Consider the following 14,215-nt stretch of genomic DNA (forward strand, 5'->3'; position numbering starts at 1 on the left):
TTGGTAATCTGGGCAAAGGTAGGAAGGTGCGTATGACGAAGGGGGGAGGGCCTGCAGAGTATCGAGGAAGGTTGTTGACTAGGACGGGAGTCAGTCAGCACCAACAATGCAGAGGGGGAAGAAGTATGGTAGAGAAATGAAGGACCTACTGAGAAGCGCCGCGTGGGATGAACAAATGAAGCTGACGAGATGGATGAGGAAGGGCGAAAGGTGCGCACGAGAGAGAGAGAGAGAAAGAGAGAGAGACAAGAAGGAAGAGCAGAGAAAGAAGGGAAGGAAGGAATCGCGGGGAAAAGCCGCCAAACTTTCTCCGCACGCTAAAATTAGTCATGCGATTGCGAGGCAAAAAACTACAATCCGCTTCGTCTGTACAGGCGTCCAACGACTTGGACAGTGTCGAATATTCCAGGAGAATGGGACTGGGAGCGTAGCCATCGGAATGATGCATCGGCCTGAGGTCCCCTCCGGCCCTCCCCCAAGTAGCATCCTGGTCGCTCATGCAGGGAAGGAGCTCGATCGCCACTAGCTACAGACTAGGTAGACAGTACTTTTTTCCTTTACTGTAATCCATGATTTTCAACAGTATATATAAGATCCTGAGTAGCCACTCTATCTATGAAGAACTCCACCTAGTCAGCAGTTGTGTGTTCAATGCCGACGGCTGACAAGGCCTCTCTAGCCCTGGGTTGCCTTTTTGTACCGTTCCAACGCTCTATCTCGACTCGTGGCATGATCGACAATGGGCCGCGGGTAGTTGTTCTGTTGTGCGATCTTGCCTGCACCCCGATTATAAGGCTCGTGGATGGCGGCACCTTCGACGTCGCGCAACTCTGGGACCCATTGACGGATATAAGCACCGTCCGCGTCAAATCGTTCGCTTTGTCGCAACGGGTTGAAGATACGGAAGTAAGGCTGCGGGTCGACTCCTGTGCTGGATCCGAATCCCCAGCCGCCGTGGTTGGAGGCAAAATCGCCGTCGATTAAATTCTCCATGAAGTACCGTTCGCCGCGTCGCCAGTCAATCATCAGATCTTTGGAAAGAAACGAGGATACTACCATGCGTGATCGGTTATGCATCCAAGCGTCATGTTTCAGCTGCCGCATAGCTGCGTCAACGATAGGGAAGCCAGTCTTTCCTTGACACCACGCCTCAAAGTGGTCGGCATCGTATTCCCACTCGATATTGGTGAATTCGGGCTTAAAACATTTGTTCATACTGGTACAATAAGTCAGGGGCAATGAAAGGGTGGTTGATGGGGAAGGAAGAAGGGAACGAGAGCAACGAACCAGATGAATGGCCAATGGACAAGGACATGTTTATAGAAGTCACGCCAGGCCACTTCGCTGATCCAGACCATGGTCCCGGGATCATTGCGATCTAGTTGGCTTTTGTTGGATTGGCGTGCTTTCACGACCGCAGTTCGAGCGCTGAGAGATCCGGATGCGAAGTACGGGCTGAGGACGGACGTATTTTGTTGCGCCGGGATGCTTCTTCCATCGTCATAATGCCGGACTTTCTCATCAAGGAACGCTTCCAGTCGGCGGAGTGCCTCGTGCTCGCCTTCTGGATATAATTGACGCAAGTGTTTTCGCTGTTCGTCAGAGAGTCGTTTGTCATCCGGTGCAGAAGGCAACTCGCAGTTAAACAATGATTGGTAATGCTTGCGAGCGTCTCCCGGATTGGCGCCGGGCTCCTCGACCACCTCTAGGTACTCGGGATTGTTCTTCAAGAAGGCGACCCATGAGCGATACCATGGCGTGTACACCGCGTACTGCTTCCCCTGTTGACTTGCGAGCTGACCGGGGGTGACGACGCAGCTATCATGGGCTGCCTCGACTTTGAGGCCATTTTGAGCCCCAAGTCGGATCAGAGTGGCCTCGCGGCGCAGTTCGTCTACCTCGTACTCGAGGTTGGCGAATAGGTGATTGGAACCCCATTCCTGACACAATCCGAGGATACGCTGGGGTATCCCACTGCGTTTCTGGTGAGTCTCAATATAGAGGGGGATGTCCAGCTCACCCAGATCTCGCTGAAGTTGACCCAGTGTGCGGATGGTTAGATCCACCCGTGCTGGGCTGGCCAGGTGCGCAGTCAAATCCTCTGGTGACAAGATGTAGAGTGCCAGGAGCGGGATGTCATGCTCGCGCGCCACCTGGTAGGCCATCTGTAGCGCGCGGTTGTCATGCAATCTGAGATCTGATTTGAACCAGTGTACGACGGCCCTACCGGGCTGGATGGCTTGCCGCTCCTCCTGCGTCTCCTCATATGCCTTTTGCAAAGTCTCAATCGGGCGCTCTAGCGTGCCATTATTGTAGGCGGCGCAGCGCTCGTTGTTCATCTCGGGTGGATAGAAGTCGCGCAGCACAATGCCAAAGTCTTCTGTCTGTTGAGCGTGGGGATGAGGATGCGTCAGATCCGGCTTGCCGCGTTTCGCGGCCGGAGATGCGCTATTGGCATCTCCGGTGCTCGCGGAATCATTCGTGGCTTTGCGTTTCTGAGGAGGCATGATACTCAGCGTACGACGAAAGAGTGAGCAGAGAGCCCGTCGATCTAGAATAATCAGCTTCGGGAAGGATTGGGGGCGGGTAAACATGCCGAAGGGGGGCGAAGGGACTTTACTACTGATATACTGTGAGGGCCCAGATCAAGGCACTTGAAGCGAAGTGGGGAGTGTATGCAGTAACATTCCTGGCTGCATCGATTCGATCGGGATCGACATTGATGCGTGACGTCAGCACCCGATCGGAGGTGGAGATGGCGACTGGGGGAATCATTCAGGAATCAGGATGGTGCGCACGATCTTTTGGGCTGTATCGTCACTCTTCTTTGATCGACAATCAGCCTCATATGGTCAGCGAATCAAAGGGTATATTACGGCGTAGATGCTCGTCGCAAATAGTGCTACCCATGAACTCTAGGCCGGATAGCACTTCGGGTGCATTCAATTTGTGTAGATCTGTATCTCAATGCCGGTCTGACTCTGCTGGGCGTCTCGCGATCACAAACTCCTGCTCCAACCACGAAAGAACATGCCTGATCGTGTCCTCCAGCAATTGATTCCTCAATGGCTCAATCGTATTTGTCAACAATGATCAAAGCCGCCCTCGTACCCTCTCGTCTACTTCATGGCATGTGCCGGCATCAGCTGGTATAACGCATTCGATGTGATAGGGCAATGCATCGGTACCTTCCAGCCCACTAGGCTCATCCACCAGCCGGAGTCCACACCATCTTTTCTATCTGGTATCATACTTCCGGCCGGACTTCTCTGTCTATGAGTGAATTGCGCTGTTGATGAAATGTTGTTGAGAGATGAGAGGCGCCAAGAGACGGCGGGAGAAGTCCAGTCGGTGACTCACTCCGTTCGGCTTAGCGCATCCCGTGCGTCATGCCCCCTCGGGAAATTAATCCATCATCTTTTCTACACTTCGGCACCTTCTTCATATTCTAGTCCAGTCTGACCTTGTTCTACAACTGCATTCCTTTCGCTTTCAATCACCTCCCTCCGTTCCACCTGTCGTCTCATTCTACCGAACGTCTTCTCAATGGCATCTCCCGACTTCCCTCCGGCCCCCACCAATGCGATCGACTGGTCCAACGTGGGTTTCAAGGTCCGGGAAGGTAAGTCAGAATTCAAGCGATCGTCTCTGCTATCACGGCACTAGCTGACTTCGGTCGTGTTTGAGTGAACGGGCATGTGGAATGCCACTTCTCCCGTAGCAACGGCAACCAATGGACCGCTCCCAAGTTCGTCCGATCTCCCCATCTTCCTATCCACGGAATGGCCCCGGCCCTGAACTACGGCCAACAGGCCTACGAGGGTCTGAAGGCCTTTCGACACGCGGACGGATCCATCTCCATTTTCCGTCCCGACCGCAATGCCCGGCGCATGCGCCACTCCGCCGAGTTTGTGTCCATGCCGCCCGTACCCGAGGACCTATTCGTGCAGTGCGTGACGCTGGCCGTGGGCGCCAACGCCGAGTTCGTGCCTCCGCATGAAACCGGGGCTGCGATGTACATTCGCCCCTTGCTGTTCGGATCGTCGGCGCAACTGGGCCTCAGCCCGCCGGACGAGTACACCTTCGTGGTGTTCGTCATGCCCACCGGCGTGTACCATGGGGTTCACGCCGTCGATGGCCTTATTCTCGAAGATTTCGATCGTGCTGCACCTGAGGGCACGGGGTCCGCCAAGGTTGGCGGGAACTATGCCCCGGTGTTGCGACACAGTGGCCGCGCGGCAGCGGAAGGATTTGGAATCACCTTGCATCTGGACAGCCGCACGCGATCGGAAATCGACGAGTTCTCTACCTCGGCCTTCATAGGGGTGCGAAAAGATCCCGCCTCGGGTACCGTGACCCTGGTTCAGCCTGACAGCAAGAATGTGATCGATTCTGTGACTGCCGAGTCAGTATGTGAGCTGGGTCGGCGGATGTTTGGCTTTGCTGTTGAGAAGCGTCGCATCGCCTACGAGGAGATTAAAGAGTTCAGTGAGGTGGTTGCGGCTGGAACGGCGGCCGCCTTGGTGCCGATCCGGAGCATCACGATGCGCTCGCGCAACGATAAGTTTACCTTCGAGTGCGGCACGGATGGCCAGAGCGGAGGCGATACCTGCGTGAAATTGCTGCAGGCACTCAAGGGCGTTCAGGCTGGCAAGCTTGAGGATCAGCTCGGCTGGAACTTGACGGTGCAGAAGCCGCCGCAGGATTGGCTGGAGGGAAGAGAGTAAGGTAAGGTAAATTAAAGAGCCAGGACGAAAGAATTCAGATACCAATATACGATGAAAAAATAGGAATTTAGCATGTTAAATCTTCCATTAATCTTCGTGATTTTGCTAGCAAGACCAATGAATTACATCTGTCAAACCCACGAGATGCTCCGAAAGTACATGGTAGTGTCTGTCAATCAGGTCTAATGTAACCAGTGGCGGTCATGACATAGTGCATGTGAGAATCCCGGTAGATAAGACCATTAAGGGACGCACTTCAAATGTAAACCGAAAGGTGCGCAATATCAACTACCGGCGTTTGGCAGCCCTGAGCTTTCTCACCTGGCCACTCGCCGCAATATCACCATTGCCAGAATCACCTTGTCCATTTTCGCAGCTGTTGTCATCGCTATCCGGAATCTCATTATCGTCAGAATCACTTTTTCCACCATCGCTGCTGTTATCGCTATCCGACGAGCTACTCGACGACTCGCTTTCACTCTGACGCCAGGCATTCACCGGTTTCGGCCGTGATTTTTCCTGTTGCTCCCTCGCCTGCATCGCCTGCATCGCCTTTATGTCCTGCATAGTGCGCCGTTTTTGCGAGCTACATGGCTGTTGGGGCCACATCACTGACGCAACCTGAGACGGCGTTGCCGATGTTTTGGTGCGGGCTTTAACAATTGCAACATTGCCACATTGAGACGCACCTTCCTTTTTTGGTGGGGATTGGTCATCATCCACAGAGCCCTCTTTTTCAGGCAAAGCATCGGGCTCAATTTCTGACGAAACGACAAATGGGTCATCAGGAGAAGATTGTTTGGGGACCGAACGGTTGACTGTGGTGGTAGTAGACGTGCTTGTTGTACCGGTTCGACACAATGGTTTTTGTACCGGGGGCAGAACCGGCTCGTTCGTCACCGTCGCTTGTTCATTTGCCTGCGCACGGCGAGGTCTGGCGAAAAATTCCGGGGTTGCAGCTTTGGATGTACTACTAGCGACTCGAGGCTGTGAATGAGGCGTTGTGTTCTTCGATGCAGGTGGGTCTTCATGGCATATAGTTTCAGGCGTCGCGGGATTCAAGGTTGTGTTTCCCTTATCATAGTGGGACATTTCCTGCTCGATATCGAGTAGGTATGCTTCGCATAAGGCAGTAATTTTCTTCGCGGCAGTTCTAGCCTTCCTCCCGTCCGTTTTCTGGTTCTTTTCGATTGAACCCAAGAGCTTTTCGACTTCGTTTATCATGTTTCGACGTTTACCTACATAATGTTGCTCGGCCGCTTTGAACCTCCTCTTGAGTTCCTCAAGTTGCTCCCTTTCTCTTATGTTCCTAGAAATTTGTTCTTCGGCCTCCTTTTCGGTCCTTTCAATGTCTTCGGCCGACAGATTAGGAGGGTACACCATAGAGCCGTGCCCCGACTGTCTTCTATCCGATGAAGAACTGGTAATCGGTTTCGCAATATTCTCAGTAGCCGACTCTGGTGTGGAGCTAGAGTTGACGATTGAAACATCCTCGTCTACAAAAGAGACCGACCGGCATTCAGGCGACCTGTTTGCTGGAATTCCCTTGCGAAGCGCCGAATGCAGCCTTTGGCCCTTGTCTACTTGCTTGGGGGACGGTGCATTCATGGGAGTTGAGTGAGTCTGGAACTTCGAGCCCCAGCGGGGCATAAACGCACTGCTCGAAGGTGTGCTATCACCAGACCGCACAGGATCGTGGGATAGATCATGAACCAGTGGTTGATTTTTGGGTGGACTTCTAGTAATGCCGAGCCCTAGACCTTGTCGGGGATGTTCTGGTCCCTCGGAACAGCTCTGGCGACGAGGAAGTCTGGAAAAGGACGGAATTCTCTCTCTCTTTCGCGATGTCGACGGACTAGATACGGGAGTTCCGGGTTTCTCGAAGTCGGTTTTCGGTCGGTTTGGTTTCATTGACGAAGCAGGATGGCTACCGAATTGGCCCAGGCGCGGCTCCTTGTTTGGCTCGTGATCTTCCTGGCTTTTTTTCCTCTTGCCCAACACTTTGGAAGAATAAACGAGACATTCGACATCTGCCGAATCTTTGGACTCCAGATCTTCATCGTCGCCACGGAAGGGTCCGGCGGGATCTTGATTTTCCTTTGAAGCACTGCTGATCATGGTAATATCACCGTCCCCGTCGCGATGTTCGTGTGGCTGGTTCAAAATTTGTTGGACTCCAGTTTCTTCACGAGACTGAATATCGATGGAGCCTTGGTCATCGTCTTGATCGTCGTCTTGATCATTGTCTTCTTCGTCGTTTTCTTCCACCTCCTCTTCCACTCCTTCTTCCTCATCTCCTTCCTCGCCTTCTTCCTCGCCTTCTTCTTCGCCTTCTTCTTCGCCTTCTTCTTCGCCTTCTTCTTCGCCTTCTTCCTGTGCTTCTTCCTGTGCTTCTTCCTCATCTTTCCCCTCGACTTGCCCATGGACTAATGCGCTCGTCTGGTTGGTCTGAAATGCTTCCTTGACCGGGTTTAACTCGATACAACGCCCTGAGTGGGATGAATCTTTGTCTGTGGTGGATGGTGACTCCGATCCTTGTTCATCATAAGATTCCTCCGGCAATTCCAAGAGGGGTTCGTTCGAAAGCGCTTCAGCTTCTGTGAATCCGGGAAAGGCAATTGCTTGTTGTCCCCGGTGGGTTGGGACTGGGCATGCGGGAGGCCAATCACCCAATTCTTGACTTTCCATGCGCTTGTGCTGGGGGGTTGGCGCCACCGTGCTTCCACGACGAGCCGGTACACTGACCTCATCGAGAAGAGACTTGCCAGCCCACTCTTGGGGAGATCCTGGGATTTCCTCTGTCTCTGTGGATGGCAGAGGGCCTTCCATGGCACGACCCTGGTCGTGGACAGACGATGCACGCCAACCGTAATTGTGGGGGTCGGATTCCGGGGTTCGCTGCGGTTCTTCGACAATAGTTGAATGTTTACCAGCCATCGCCTCCTTGATTCTGAACGGGCGCTCAAACTGATTCGCCGCGCCGTCCCAGTCCTGAGTCACCGACGAAAATCGTACGGGGGTATAAGGGGCTGGCTTTTGGATGACCCGCACGGTGCCGCGCTGGTCACTCCCATCTGCGCGAGCTCGGCCGTAGTCAACAAAAACGTCGGCAACAGTCATATCCACATCGAGATCATCCGAATCGTGAGAATCGTCCAACAATTTCTTGATTTCCAGGGGACTAACGCATCGTATTCGTTAGCGATTAAATCAAACTTACACTCGGTGACAAGTAGTTACGCCACCGAGCGATTGAGGACCGACAGGAAAAGGAAAGATGGCAGGAGGGAGGGGGTAAGTCCAGCTTTTACTTACTCCGCACCAGGTCTGAGCTTCTTCCATCTCTCTCGGATCATACTAGAAAGCTCACCCAATGTTATTTCCTCTGGTTGTTCGAGGACCAGCATGAATCTGGCTGGTTTCCCACCCTCTGGCGTTGAAGAGCTCCGACTAGATTTATCACGATCACGGTCATCGGGCATCGACCGGAAGGAATGGGGGGAAGAGGAGTAGAGTTGGTCGCGGGGATAGACCTTGACAGTGAGACGTAGAAAAACCATGTTTACAATAGCGAAAGATCAATTTTCAAAAGGTTTTAGTGAAACGAGATATCATCAGGTCAACAAGGACCAAACATCAAGTGATTGACGGAGAAGAGAAAGGTCGTGGTGGAGGGGAAGGAAGAGAAGAAGTGAGGGGAGGATGCGCGCGAAAGAAAGTGAGAGCCGAAGGGGGCCCTGGTTGGGGGATAAGTAGTGAATTGAAGGGTCAACGGGAGGAGTGACATAAAGCAATCGGACGACAGTAGTGAATCATAACCCCCAAAAGGTCGACAGTCCTCGTGAAGACCTGTCAATTCTGCCGGGTGAAGAGAAAGCAAGAGATGGGGAACCATTGGTCGGCAGCGACGCGGAAGCACGCGTTTTCACCGCCAGGGGTTCTGGACCCACTTCGGCCGATTTTGGCGTTGTTTGACCTGTCGATTCCCGAGTCTCGACCGGCAGGCGGTTTAAGAAATTAAGATACCAATTGGCAGCCCCCAGATCCATGGATCCAAGATTAGGTACCTACCTACGGAGTACCTTAGTATGCAGGCGGAACAAACGACAGGACGCAGCCCCGAAAATTTGAGAAAGTTGAATTTTGGAATCCGAAAAATTTTTTTGAAAAAGAAAATAAAATATGACAAAAAATCAAATTCATACGTCCACACGCATAGATACCTTCGTAGAAACGGATGCCAAGCGTTCAGGGGAATAAATGCAAACAATCCACGTAGGTACCGGTTCAAGGTACGATTACAACGAAGCAGCAATGCTGTCGAGACAGATTCGATCAATATGAAGAGTAGAAAGAATGATATTCCAAAAGAAATCGCGGCTGCTCGTATGGAGGTGTGCCGCTTTATATACGAGGTTAGAACAAAATGCAAAAACAAAAATATGTCACATGTCATATATGTCCTGGATGCGAAATAGACAAGAATTGAAAAGAATGGATCAAGATACGAATAAGCCCGCATCACTCGGGCACGGTGAAGTAACGCTTGAATCGATCACTCCGCGTCAGGCGCAAGTCCACGATGATCGAATGACAACTCATCAAGAGACTGGGGAACCGGACGGTCCAGAAGTTCAAATACCCCTCCGGAAGCCCGCCGATGTGGGCCTTGAGGTGGTCCGGCATGTCGTTGTAGTGATTACGCTTGTTGCGTAAAGCTCGGAGAAGGTCCAACATCTTCGAGCCGGTGTACTTGCGTTGCTTGCCCAGATTATCCTTGAACTCCTTGGGGAGAAGGCGGAGAAAGTCCAGGTCCGGCCCCATCACCTGCGTCGCCACCGATTCTAGGCAAAGCAGTGTATCCGAAGGGGGGTCCCGCGGCTCGAACTCGAAGTGGTCGGACACGTCACAAAGGAAGCTCAGCCGCTCGGAAGGAGGCCAGAAAAACGGATGGGTCAAGACAGCACTGGCATCCGGTCTGGAACAAGTTAGCATGAAGAAGTCCAAACTGGTTGGCGGAGGGATGAGGGTGGCTTACCGCTTGCGAGGATCTAGGGCTAACATGGACTGGATCAAGTCATGGGCCTCGAATGCGTAATCGCCCAGGCGCTGCAATTCGTCCAGATTGAAGTTGCCCTTGACGATGTTCGCTTCCCGCATGAATTTGCCGTTCTTGTCGAATGGATGACTGCCCCTGGTCAAGACGTAGTAAAAAACACATCCGAGGGAGAAGATGTCGATGGCGCGAGTGGCTCGACGATTGGTTTGCGGGTCCACCACCGCAGGCTCGGAGGATTCGGTGTGCTGGGATTCGATGCTGTGTGCAGATGGAGCCTTGTCGTCGTCTACCAGGAGTTCGGGGGCCCGCCAGCCAGACGTACCCGCCGCATGGGCCGTGGTGGCCCGGAACGAGCTTTGGTTGTCCTCGAGTTTTTTACATAGGCCGAAATCGGAGATCAGCAGTCGCAAGAAGCGAGAGCCTGTACGCCCGCGAGGCATTGCCACCAGAATATTCTGCGGCTTCAGATCCCGGTGGACGATCTTGAGGGAGTGAAGGTAGCGGACGCCATAGACGATCTGACGCAAGACGTCCGGCATGTCCAATCCTCCTTGCACCAGCTGCGGATAATCGGACGGTCGCTCAACTACATCTTGCAGAGATGCAGGGCATAGCTCCAGGGCAATGTAGAGAAAACCGGACGCCTGCTCTCGACAGAAGTAGCGGATAACATTGTTGTGGTCGTCACTTTCTTGGAGCAAGCCCACCTCGTGGGAAGCGATATCGTAAAACTCAACCAGCATCCGCTTCACTGCAACGTCCCGGCCATCAAAGGACCCACGATACACCACCGTGCCATGACTCCCGTGACCCAGTACGACGTCGGTAAACACTCTGAGGCGACCGATCTGAAGAACGCCGTCCATCTCGACGACTTCGTTGGAAACGGTGCGGGTTAATGGAGCTTCCGCCTCCGACCGGGATGGAGGGTGAAGGCTGTTGTTCGACTCATCCCCGGCCCGATCTGCCGGCTCCTTGGCGTCGACGTCGGCACCCGGTTTCTTCCCACGTCGATGGTTTCGGCCTGCACGACGACCTCGCTGGCGTTTCTTCTTGGGCTTATCAGTGCCGTCCAGTGTCAAGTCTTCCACATCGTCATCACCGTCTGGACCCCGCGAGGGCTCCCTAATCCGGACGCGAGGGGTCGTGTCTGCCACCAGGAGGCTGCGATCTTTGCTCGGTTTCGGCGTGGCATCGCCGTCGTTCTGTTGATCCTCGGGCACATTGACGTCAACGGTTACGTTAGGTACCGGTCGCGCAGGACTACTGTCGCTTTTGAATGGATTGCTGCCAATTATTGGGGTTGATGGGGTGGACAATGATGGCTGCCCGTAGGAAGAGATGATGTTCTTGAGATCCAATTTCTGCTTCGCCAGCTCCTGAATATGGTGAGAATTGAAGTAGATGAAGGCACAGAAAAGTAGGAGCAACATTGTCACAAAGATGTCCACAACATTGTCCCAACTCTTGCGGATAATGGCGCTGTGACGCAAGGCGGGGGGAAGAGCCAACTCGGACGGATTGCGGATCAGGTCGCGTGGAGTGTCGTTGGAACGCTCCGCGGACGACCCCGAGATACTGGGGATGTGAGGTCGAACGATGCGGGGGCCATTGAGTGAATGAACACCAGTCAGTGCATCGCGCTGCTGGTTGGATGGCAAGCTCGTCAGGGGTTGCCCTCGGCGGAAATAATCCTTTTCATAGCACTGCGCCATCTTGGCACGTCCTGTCACCAGGGGATACGTCTCTTCAGACATAGCATACCAGCCCCCCGCATCTGTGCAGTCGATAAAAACGCGGGTGTCTCGGTCATCCAGAGAGCCGTAGTCTGGGTCCGGGGGTTGCAGTGGCTGGGACAAGAGCACCAGAGGCGTGGCGGCCTCGGGCGAGTCGACGTTGATCGGGCGGACCACATCGAATACTCGCACCACCGGCGAAGAGAATCGCTGCGTGTAGCGAGGCCGCTCCATTCGAGAATGGTCGAAACCAAGTACCACACCGTCATGCATGCTGTATATATGACTTTGATCCATCGTCCGGAAATATTGACTCTGGAGATCCATGTCGCGATTGTTGGCCGACCACTCCGAGTATTTCAGGGTGCATATAGGATCCCCGGTTTCGGTATTTTGGATGGCCACGGCGTATTCGATGCGGCCCAAAACTAGGGTGCCGGAGGGAGATTCGCATTCTTCGGCATCGACGTCGAGTCCATCTACTTTGCGACACTCCTGGCCCGCGGGCACGGGGCCCCGAGAGCTGAAGACCCGCAAGATCGTACCAGTGCGGGCGTCAATGGTGTAGAGGGTGGTTTCCTTCCGAGCCGTGTAGGTGACCGCGGGATCTGTACCCGAGTAAGGGGTCTCGTCCACCAGCTCCTTGACGGTCAAGCCGAGCTTCTGCAGGCCGGCATCGGGGTCGGGACTGTAGATGAAGATGCTGCCTCCTTGACTGGGTTCAACGATCCATATAAAATCATCCTGGGGCTGGGTACGGTCGAAACTGGACCGGTTTTGGCGATGATAGATGCTCTCGACCATGGGACTGCTAGGGACCTCGAGGGCCCAACGGGCAGAGCCGGATTTACGGTCTCGTGCGTGAATGGAACCGTCGACGGTCGCCAGCAGAACAAAATCCTCAACCTCCCAGTCCTGCAAGGACCGCGCATGGAGCTGCGGAGCCAGGCCGGCAGAGGGACTGCTGGCCTGGGCAGGAGGGGCTCGAACGGCGCGGCCGGAGCCCGCCAGAGCCAGAGTTGCTAGGGCGCTCGCATCGTTGGACTTCACGTTCAACGTCGGAGGGGGGTGACTATCGGGGAGATGTCCGGTCGGATCGAGGGGGACAGACACGGCGGACGGACGGTCATGGCGTTCGTGCAGCTGCTGCGGAGCGACGAGAACGGGGAGCAGAAGGAGTGCGACGCTGGCGGGGAGGGTCGTACGGGCGCCAGGCAGCCGCCACCGCATCCTGGAGGACTACAACGCGGGCCAGGCAAACGAGGGAGAGTAGCTTGGTCGAAGACAACGGTATGTGACAAACCGCGTCCCATCGGATATGGAATTGGCTTGTCGATAGTTTTCCCTTTTGAGTAGGGGGAGGTGAGACGGAGGAGAGGAAAACGGGAGTTGGGCGTTTGTGTGGGAGAGAAGGAGAGAAGAAGAGGGAGGAAAAGGCTGAGTGGTTGGTGGTTCCGGCTCAGAGCGGAGAAGCAGAAGCAGACCCAGCGGTACACCAACGAACGAGGCTAATTTGGACCCAATCACTCCGTCAGTTCTGGACTGGTCGACCCATACTCTACGGAGTAGTAGATACTCAGTGGGCATCGGCTCTTTGCATAGTGGGAGAAATACTGACCGGGCGTTAGAACGGTATGGTTGTGTCTTTACAAGAGACCAAAAATGGAGAGCGAAGGGGGGGAAGAAGAGATAGAAAGAAAGAGAACGAGGTGGAAGATGACCATTGAAGGGAGAACTGATAAAAAGAAAAGAGAACGAAAAAGAAAAAGAAAACGAGGATTGTGCGAAGGAGAGAAAAGGGACAAGTGCGTGATGGCGTGCCTTTCCAGGGGCCGAAAAACGAAGGGCCTAACTCCTAAGGCAGTCAGCGGTGGCTCACCTGGCTTACTGGTGGAGCCGTGTGATGTGATGGAAGGCAAAAGAACCTCTTTTGCTTGCCTCCGTACAGTGAGTATAGAGTACGGAGTAGATTGATTCTATTTCAGATATTCATCGGAGCAATAATCACCAAGGTCATAGTCATAACCAAACCATAATAAATGCTACTCGGTGTAAGTACCCGACAACAGGTATCCGTATTCCGTACGCCATGATGCCTCTGGAAGACTCGCTCTTCCCCTTTCTGGACTAGCGCCGGCCTTTGCTGACGCACATCCGTCCCGCCGTATTGTCTTCGGACGGTATCAAGTCTGGTTACCTACCCAGGTCCACAGACAGTGTTAGGTACCTACCTATATGTGAGCTTTTCTCTTTTTTGTCTTTTTTTTTTCTTCTCTTTTTATATACCCGCTTTTCTGTGAACTTCACCAGGGTAGAAAAGGGGGAAAGAGCATTGCTTGAGGTAATGGCAATACACAATACAGTACACCGACGGGCCGGCACAATGCGGCGGATCTCCCGCGCTCCCCGGCTGTCAGCGGCCCAGACTGGAGTCGTCGCATCCACTGTCCACAGGCTCCATCGTGAGTTATGGTACCCAGGATGCCTGCATGAAGGGCGTTGCGGAAAACTACGCTGTCCAGTAAGGAGTACTCCGTACTACCTACGAAATCAGTAATGCCACGCCAATTGCAACGGATCCTAGAACCAAATGATTTGACGGGGAGAACTCCTACAAACGCCGCCACCCAGGTAATATCCAAATTACATACCAGCGTAATCGCTATCCCGAAGAGTAGAACGTCCAGTCATCA

At 53.7% G+C, this 14,215-nt stretch overlaps 4 protein-coding genes across 4 annotated transcripts; 1 reads left to right on the forward strand and 3 right to left on the reverse strand.

Moving 5' to 3' along the window:
* Window positions 1-570: 570 nt before the first annotated feature.
* Window positions 571-3,440, reverse strand: PHR1 (deoxyribodipyrimidine photo-lyase PHR1). Its single transcript, XM_046091373.1, has 3 exons — window positions 3,189-3,440; window positions 1,288-3,119; window positions 571-1,216 (listed from the first exon to the last, which is right to left on the reverse strand). Exons 2-3 carry the CDS (start codon window positions 2,592-2,594, stop codon window positions 676-678), a joined length of 1,848 nt encoding a protein of 615 aa, XP_045947350.1. The 5' UTR covers window positions 2,595-3,119; window positions 3,189-3,440; the 3' UTR covers window positions 571-675.
* LDX57_009640 (branched-chain amino acid aminotransferase) lies at window positions 3,441-4,817 on the forward strand. Its single transcript, XM_046091374.1, has one exon. It carries the CDS (start codon window positions 3,783-3,785, stop codon window positions 4,725-4,727), a length of 945 nt encoding a protein of 314 aa, XP_045947351.1. The 5' UTR covers window positions 3,441-3,782; the 3' UTR covers window positions 4,728-4,817.
* Window positions 4,818-5,015: 198 nt separating this feature from the next.
* LDX57_009641 (uncharacterized protein) lies at window positions 5,016-8,406 on the reverse strand (the record flags this gene model as incomplete). Its single annotated transcript, XM_046091375.1, has 2 exons — window positions 8,043-8,406; window positions 5,016-7,908 (listed from the first exon to the last, which is right to left on the reverse strand). Exons 1-2 carry the CDS (start codon window positions 8,285-8,287, stop codon window positions 5,016-5,018), a joined length of 3,138 nt encoding a protein of 1,045 aa, XP_045947352.1. The 5' UTR covers window positions 8,288-8,406.
* An 842-nt stretch (window positions 8,407-9,248) lies between these two features.
* Window positions 9,249-12,752, reverse strand: ireA (bifunctional endoribonuclease/protein kinase IRE1; the record flags this gene model as incomplete). Its single annotated transcript, XM_046091376.1, has 2 exons — window positions 9,249-9,705; window positions 9,766-12,752. The coding sequence occupies 2 exons, from the start codon at window positions 12,750-12,752 to the stop codon at window positions 9,249-9,251; spliced, it is 3,444 nt and encodes a 1,147-aa protein (XP_045947353.1).
* Between the last annotated feature and the right edge of the window lie 1,463 nt (window positions 12,753-14,215).

This window comes from Aspergillus melleus, assembly GCF_016097325.1.
Source record: "Aspergillus melleus strain CBS 546.65 chromosome Unknown contig5, whole genome shotgun sequence".
Taxonomy (NCBI): Eukaryota; Fungi; Ascomycota; class Eurotiomycetes; order Eurotiales; family Aspergillaceae; genus Aspergillus; species Aspergillus melleus.

What these genes read in the sequence shown, in the direction of transcription:
- LDX57_009640 (XM_046091374.1), top strand. Translation starts at nt 3,783, where the DNA reads ATGGCCCCGGCCCTGAACTACGGCCAACAGGCCTACGAGGGTCTGAAG.
- PHR1 (XM_046091373.1), bottom strand. Translation starts at nt 2,594, where the DNA reads ATGTTTACCCGCCCCCAATCCTTCCCGAAGCTGATTATTCTAGATCGA. An exon ending in GTCCATTGGCCATTCATCTG is followed by an intron (nt 1,217 to 1,287) that starts GTTCGTTGCTCT and finishes TTATTGTACCAG; the next exon opens with TATGAACAAATGTTTTAAGC.